At 42.3% G+C, this 8,182-nt stretch overlaps 1 protein-coding gene across 1 annotated transcript; it reads right to left on the reverse strand.

Annotated features, from left to right (window-relative positions):
* Positions 1 to 214: 214 nt before the first annotated feature.
* Positions 215 to 6,876, reverse strand: LOC137260367 (uncharacterized). The gene is made up of 4 exons (XM_067798042.1): positions 5,790 to 6,876; positions 1,689 to 1,760; positions 1,254 to 1,340; positions 215 to 763 (listed from the first exon to the last, which is right to left on the reverse strand). The coding sequence occupies exons 1-4, from the start codon at positions 6,874 to 6,876 to the stop codon at positions 363 to 365; spliced, it is 1,647 nt and encodes a 548-aa protein (XP_067654143.1). The 3' UTR covers positions 215 to 362.
* Positions 6,877 to 8,182: the final 1,306 nt, after the last annotated feature.

The following is an 8,182-nucleotide window of genomic DNA, read 5'->3' on the forward strand; positions in this document are numbered from 1 at the left end:
CCTCGGCTCAGTCTGAGTCACAGAGTGCAGCGACATGTAAACAAACAGTTTGTTGTCTGTTTCACAATTCGTGATATTCTCTGAACAAAATTAATAAAATTAACACAGAATTATGTTAAGATGGGCAACGTTTACGTACAATTACTCACCTTGACAATTCTCTTACCTGATCCTGCCAGATTCCAAACACAAAACATGACAAAATGTCTGAAAATACATTCAACAACGTTTATTTATACACATATAAAGACAAAGAAAAAAGGAAATCCCCTGAATGGTGACACACGACTACGTGAACGGTGCACACGACGTCGGTGTCAGTAACGACATGCGCTCCGTCTCTGTCTACATCAACATCGACTTCAGTGTGCACCACGTGACACCAGGAGATCCAACACTCGCTGATGTCTATTGCCTCTCGCTATGTCGGCCGCTGTCCACCCGTTGTTGTTCCTGACGTTGACGTCAACAACGTCCAGGTCCAGGATCAGCTTCACCGTCTCCACGTCTCCATTATAACAGGCGTAGTGAAGGATGTTGTAACCGACCCTGTCCACCAGTGACACATCAGCCCCTCTTCCCACCAGGAACTCCACCACGTCCCTGTGTCCCTTCACTGCTGCCGCCATCACCGGTGTCAAGCTGTACCTTCCTCTGTAGTTGATGTCAACGTGACCCGCTGACAGGATCCGCTTCACTCTCCCCAGGTCACCGTCCTTGCTGGCGTCGAAGAGGTCGCGGCCTGCTGCTGCTGATGGAGTCGCTGCGACACAAAGTAAACAATGTACACCAGACATATTTGTCTCACATCTACAATGTTGTCATCATGTTGATACGTGACTCGGACATTGCTACAACATTTAAACAACGTGTGGTTTCTGGAATTAACGATGGCGTGTTTAATACACAACTTTGTGTTAGAACCAGAAGTTGTAGCGTTGTCACATGTACAAACATAGCCCGTCTAAATATGGCACTCCACCCCTTATTGAATCTACGGGTGCAAGGTTGTATTCGGCTGGACTTTGTTAATGTGTGTTGAACTTTACAAGTTGATAATGTCGATACAACTGTTGTTTGGTATTAGGCGTAACATGATATGAAGTTGATTTATGTCACAGTGTTTTGTTTGTTGTTTAACGTCACACTCTGCAGTATTCTTGCAGAACTCTTGTTCATGAAATCCTGTGACTGACAACATGAACGTTGATCGACATCACTGAGCTTCCTGCCTGTTGGGTTTTCCCACCTACCGAGTGCATCAGAGTCTTGTGTCGTCTCTGGCGCTGGTGAAACTGTGCTGCTCAGTGTCAGATCCTCACTTGCGTCAGTCGAGGAGGCTGAAACAGGGAATATGAGGTTCAGAAAACTACACATAGCACATGGGTGTTTCTATTACTGGCCTCAGTTTTGTTTGGCCTTTCAATACTCTGCATGATTTATTCTAAATAGATATGGAGGAATCCTTAAATAGATTTCGTTCAATTTGATTGAGGTAGTTCTTTATCGAAACCGCATGTCTGTGCAGGAAACAAGTAACATAAATAAATTTAGTTTCAACAGTTTGAAATCATGTGAGTGACAACATGTGGTATTTTAAGCGAGACTCATGTCATGTGTTGAACAATTGTGTTACATGTAGGGAGAATCAAGAACTCAGCTGCCTGCATGCTGGGATTTCCACCTACCATGTAGATCAGAGTCTTGTGTAGTCACTGGCGATGGTGGAACCGTGTTGCTCGGGGTCGGGTCAGTTGAGGCTGAAACAGGGAATATCTTAGTCAGAAAACTAAAAATACCACATAACCAGTATAAATATAGGCCCCAGGTTTTGCTTTCCAAATGTTTTTTCCTTTCAGTATTACGTATGGATGCAGTCCACATACATTTGTCACAGCAGAGGCATTGCAAATATACCGTATTGATTGAGATACCTGTTCATCAGGACCGCGTGAAAAAGGCAAACACTTCCTAAATTTAATATTAAAGTTGGAACCTGAAAATGTTAATAAGTTGTTCAATGACTGTGTGTTGACAGCTGAGATGCTCCGCTTTTGTTGAAATGTTGTAAGTGAATAGGTTGTTATTTTCTTTTGAAATATAATCAGGAACGGTGTAATAACGAATCTGTTCGCCCTCAGGGTTAGGGCTGAGGTAAGGGAGATTATATTCTACGGGGACTTCATTTATAAACATCCTTGAACCTTCACGTTTTTACACTGAATAGATAAACAAACAAAAACACGCGCTTGTACCTATTCAGAATTCCTCTTTATGAAATGACCACCTGTTCCAGATTGAATTCATTAACCGTGACTGGAATTCAAAATGTCTTTCCCTGATGTCCCCACTCTGTGTTTATCACGCTGTGTGAAGGGTAACAGGGCAACTGGATTCGGTGTTTGTGCTACACAGTTGTAATTTAGTGTTAAGTAAACTCCCTGAAACACTCACAAAATGTCGGCATACTGAGCGACGGAAGTAGTGCAATGTCTCAAACAACTGCTGACTGACACGACTGTAAACAATGTGTTTTGATAAACAACAAGGGTACAACACGTGGCAGGGTGTAGTGGTAAAGATAGAGATGTCGGCTGTCCGAGTGATTAACATTCCGTCTGTATCAATGTAAGAAATAACGAGAATTATCCATATTTGCCCTTCCATAATCTACATCCCAATGCATGTTTTAAAATGGTACAGAAATACAACGTAAAGGTTTTAGTGTTAAAAGAGGAAAGCTACAGGCCTCAATTTAAACATTAAACTGATACTTTTGGTCGTGTGCTATAGTGGGGATGAATTTCAATGCAATGCAGTTATTCGTGGACTCGGTGCAAAAGATAACTCGAGGAACATATCCGTTGGGCCGTTGTTTGACTGGACAGGTTTGAAATAATATCATAAAATCTTCGGTGAAGGATGTAAATGTTCACAGGATGAAACTTACAGGCACATAATTTGATCTGATATAACAAGTCTACCAGGTGAAACGCTGCGTTGTGATATTGACCCAGACCTTTCGTCGTCCCGCCTGTGACAGGCTAAACAAATGTCTGGGTGTAAACATTGTGTGAAGCAAGGCATTTGTTCCTACAAATTTCATACTGCCTTACAGCAGTCGAACACTATCTATTTACACTATTCCATCCATCAGTGTAAAATCAAAATCTGAGAACTTACCCACCTATCACGTCCTAACACGAACGACACGCCTCAATGCTAGATCTGAAATGCCTTGACTGGTGACACCACCACCGCAAAGCTGCCGGCTATGACGTCATTGTGACGTGTCAGGTTAGGAGCATGGCAACGTTTGGCGCTTAACCCCCTGGATAACACAGGGACATATATGCCCCTCCTCTTCACCCCTCACTTTGAAGTCCAATAAAATTCTAAATAAATCTAATCGTAGATCTGATTTCATGTCATGTCCTCTAGGGATATGGTCTCTGATATAATAAAGCAAAGATTACTATCATCATCGTTTAAGAAGCAATGATGTCCAGATGTACTTTTATTGACGAAAGCTTTGAACTTTCGAGATATTCTTTGCACCTTATGTCCACTATTAATTATCTCTGAGGAAACCTAGTTAATTGTTTTGGTAATTGTGGATCCTCTGTTCAGAGATTTCCAGATATCGTTTCTGGAAAATTGGTCAGTGTACAGGTGCAGAGTGTATCTTGGATCTTCTTTGTGTTATAGTGGTGTTATATACCTGATCATAAAATCTGGCAGTTCATGAAGTCCAGTATTGTGGAAGTTTATAAATTGGACTCCACAACAAAGTACACACAGAAAAAAAAATTGAAGTGGATGATTCAAAAATATATTTCCATATATTCAGTATCATTTACAGATCTGAAGAGGGACATTTTACTGAGCTTTGCTGAAGAGTAGCTGTTGAATATTTGCTTCTGGGTGTGTTCAAATACATCTACTAGTATGGAAACATTTTTTTCTGCTTTGTTAGTCAAAGGTATAAACTCATGATTTCACATAAATGATTGACCTAAATTTGAACATTAGATAAAAGAACGGACTGAAGGCTCCTCGCACAGTGTTGACAATCTATTTATAGATACCGAAACGATCTGCAGCTTGAACATGTGGTTGTGTTCACGGTTATTTTAAAATTACGATGGGAATCTAGGAATAAAAAAAACAAACAACATACTTCAGTTTCACTTCCCTGCTAGTATCTAAGACGGACGTGAAGTGCCAGATAGATTAATCATTTCGAAAATAAACGAAAAACTTTTTTGTGTAAATATCATTCATAAACTACGGATACCAAAGTACCACAAGCAGAATTCATCAACGCCGTTCTCAACGTACACACGTGACACCATTGTCAGAGGTTGTCCTCTAAACGTCAAAAAACGAAGTGGGCGGGGATTATCAGTCCGTATCGGTCTATTGCCGTCAGATGAAAGCAACACATTGCAACATATTTCGTGTTACCTGTGGCATGACATGGACAAGGATTGTAGTAGGTACTTCCCTAATTCACCGATTGTTTGTATCCAAACTTCTAATATTTGTTTACAAAAAATACAGATAAATGGACCTTTTCGATGTATATGTGGATATCCTATGTATCCTATATATATCTGCATTTATTCTGTAAAACAAGTGTAGACTGCAGGTATTCCCTAACTCAGTCTAAGTGTGAGATTTATAAACATACCAAGATTCATTCTGCCAAACAAGTGTAAACTGCATGTATTCCCTAACTCAGACTAAGTGTGAAATTTATACACACACCAAGATATTTATGTTCAGATAACGTATCCTTAACTTGTCCGCCTATTCAGAATAAAATGGTCTTAGTCAGGTCCCTGTTAATGTCATGTCATGATTATTGGGTAATGAAAGTAAAACATCGGTTTGTGGCTTTAATGTGTTTATGCTGGCTCCAGAGTTTATCCAGCCCTAGGGCAATAGTGGTACTGTGCCCAGAAGAAACCAGTTCGAGTCTAATCAAGTGCCTACTTCCTATACGAATCAGTAAGGTCATCCAGAAATCTGTAGGTACAGAAATAATTCTGAAAATAGCTGAGTTGAAATGGAATATGCAAAAGCAATACAGTTTCGACAGGAAAAACTACACATAGCAGTTCGTAGTAGAAATGATGTTAGCGATATCAAAGTTACATGTCCAGGGTAAATGCAGTGGTGGGGCAGTGTCGGGGCAGTGTTGGGGCAGTTCTAGCTGTATAAGTGGCACGTGGTCGTGGACCGTACTGGAACATTGTATAATGACTTGTCCTGTGAATCCTATATTTACATGCCCAATAAACAATACGTTGACATGTCCCATCGGCCCTATGTTAACATGGCCAATAAACAATACTTTGACATGTCCCATCAGCCCTATGTTAACATGGCCAATAAACAATACGTTGACATGTCCCATCAGCCTTATGTTAACATGGCCAGTAAACGGTCAACCCGTCCTGTGAACCTTATGGTGCCCTGCCCAATGTACACTATATCAATAAGCCCTGAACGCTTAATGATGTTCAGTGTAAACAATACGATCTTTCAGTTTAGCAATGTCAGATTTGGACCTGATGGTTTTCCACTATGAATACGGTCAACATGCACTTCCAATATATTGTTGTCAAAAAGCAGAGGACAAATACTGACTGTGCATGCGTTATGATTGTAAAACATTGGCTTAATTCAAAACAATGATGTTATGCTCATATTCTTCGGTTGGAATATCAAGATAGAATGTTAATGATGTTAATCAATCATCAAATCTCTGTTGACAGTCTCACCTGCTCTGGTTCCAGGAAACGTCGTGGTGAAAGTCGTGTGTGACAACTGCGACAATGACGATGTTTCCAGTGAGCTTCCATTTTCATAATTCGGTCTCATCTCTTTCCTCGTCCCACAACTTACATTCAGTGTCACCACGTCCTCTGTAAGACCATTCAGCACTTTCTTTGTATCAAGTAATTCTTTTTTGGTGTGGTTCAGTTGAGTGGTTAAGCTCTGAATGTCTGTGGGTAACTTCAGCCGAATTTCCTGCAGACCATCCATGCACGATTCAACCTCATTTCTCATCATCACAGAGCTTGTATTCAGCGTTATATAGTCCTCAGTGAGACCGCTGATTACTTCCTTTGAATCTAGAAGATCTTCTTTGGTCTGGTTCAGTTGAGTGGTTAAGCTCTGAATGTCTGTGGGTAACTTCAGCCGGAGTTCTTGCAGGCCATCCATGCACGATTCAACCTCGTTTCTCAACATCATTGAGCTTGTATTCAGCGCAATAAACTCCTCAGTAAGACCAATGACCTTTCGCCTTGTGTCACAAAGATCATCGTTGGTCTTATTTAGCTCGGATTTCAGCATCCGTGCATATCGCAGGTCAGCACCAGTGTCATTCAGCTGCACCTGAAATGCACGTACGTCATTGGTCAGCCGATGACGTTGCTTTTGAAGAATTTCTCTGTAAATCTCTCTTTCACGTTCAACATGTCTCAACTGTTGTATTACTGCTTTCAGTCGTGTCTTTGTCTGTTGTCCACTGGTTTTTAGAGTTTGTACTTCTTCAAGAACATGTCCGCTGATAATGTTGCCAATGTACTCTCCTTTCATGATATCTGAAATTGCCAGTTTGACGAGAGGCTTAATCAAGGGGGGAAGGAATCTTCCAGCCAGTTCTTCTTTCAATGACGACTCGAGCACCTCAAACTTATTCATTAGTTTTATCTCAGCATAAACAGCAGATAGTTTCCACGAGTGGATCTCTCCTTCAACCAGACGCACCCGTGTAGCCAAGGCTGCCAAACTGTCACCAGTTTCTATGATTTTCACACCACACGTCAGGAGACTGAACAGAATAATTGTTGATAACTCCATCGTACAAGAGAACTGTGTAGCGCAGCTAGGAAGACGACTGCCTCGCCGCCAAATACAGAACTTTAATATACCCCAACTCACGTCTTTGGCAGAATGCCAGCTCGGGGAACCACATGCTCCAGCTGTATCGTGCATAAACGTGGCAATCAACAACCGGTATGGTGGATACCAGCCTGAGAATACTGACATGTAATCCCACCATTTCATGGGTGGATACAGCTTTTTGAGAAAGAGGAATCGGATGGATTGGGTTGGGGAAGGATTGTGTGCACACTCTTAAGAAATTGTGTAGGTGGGGGTCTGGAGACATCATTTTCATCCGTTTTCATGGGTAACACAAGATGTGTGAGCGCGCGTGCGTGCGTGCGTGTGACCGGGGGGTGGTGGAGTGTAGGAGTCGTTATGGACCCACCCTCAATACGATCCTGCTGTACGACGTTAGTTAACCTGTGTACATCGCTCGGCAGGACGTCTCCAGATTTGAGTTCCCCGGTCATGGAAGTCGTGGAAAGCCTGTATTCCTAAGAAAACGTGTCATAACCCGAGGTTGTTGTTCCCCATAACACGCACACGTTCTGTGATAACCACTGTGTACTGTGTGGAGAATATATGGCCAGCAACATCCTGTATGTGAGACTGTGTGCTGTATGGAGAATATATGACCAGCAAGACCCTGTATGTGAAACTGTGTAATGTATGGAGAATATGTGGCCAGCCACATCCTGTATGTGAGACTGTGTAAGGTATGGAGAATATATGTCCAGCCACATCCTGTATGTGAGACTGTGTACTGTATGGAGAATATATGGCCAGCCACATCCTGTATGTGAGACTGTGTACTGTATGGAGAATATATGGCCAGCCACATCCTGTATGTGAGACTGGGTACTGTGTGGGACTTCACTATCCCTTTCACTTCACTGTCTCTCTCTTCGTGTATACTACAGGCTGTACTCCCTTCCCTTTGTGTATACTAAAGGCCTCACTATCCCTTTCACTTCACTGTCTCTCTCTTCGTGTATACTACAGGCTGTACACCCCCCACCCCCCTTTGTGTATACTAAAGGCTTCGCTAAGATGTGTGAGCGCGCGTGTGTGTGTGACAGTGGGGGGTGGGGGGAGTGTAGGAGTCGTTATGGACCCACCCTAAATACGATCCTGCTGTACGACGTTAACCTGTGCACAGCGCTCGGCAGGACGTCTCCAGATTTGAGCTCCCCGGTCATGGAAGTCGTGGAAAGCCTGTATTCCTAAGAAACCGTGTCATAACCCGAGGTTGTTGTTCCCCATAACACGCACACGTTCT

This window comes from Haliotis asinina, chromosome 13 (genome assembly GCF_037392515.1).
Source record: "Haliotis asinina isolate JCU_RB_2024 chromosome 13, JCU_Hal_asi_v2, whole genome shotgun sequence".
NCBI classification, from domain to species: Eukaryota; Metazoa; Mollusca; class Gastropoda; order Lepetellida; family Haliotidae; genus Haliotis; species Haliotis asinina.

What these genes read in the sequence shown, in the direction of transcription:
- LOC137260367 (XM_067798042.1), bottom strand. Translation starts at nt 6,876, where the DNA reads ATGGAGTTATCAACAATTATTCTGTTCAGTCTCCTGACGTGTGGTGTG. An exon ending in GTTTCCTGGAACCAGAGCAG is followed by an intron (nt 1,761 to 5,789) that starts GTGAGACTGTCA and finishes TCCCTGTTTCAG; the next exon opens with CCTCAACTGACCCGACCCCG. An exon ending in ACAAGACTCTGATGCACTCG is followed by an intron (nt 764 to 1,253) that starts GTAGGTGGGAAA and finishes TTTGTGTCGCAG; the next exon opens with CGACTCCATCAGCAGCAGCA.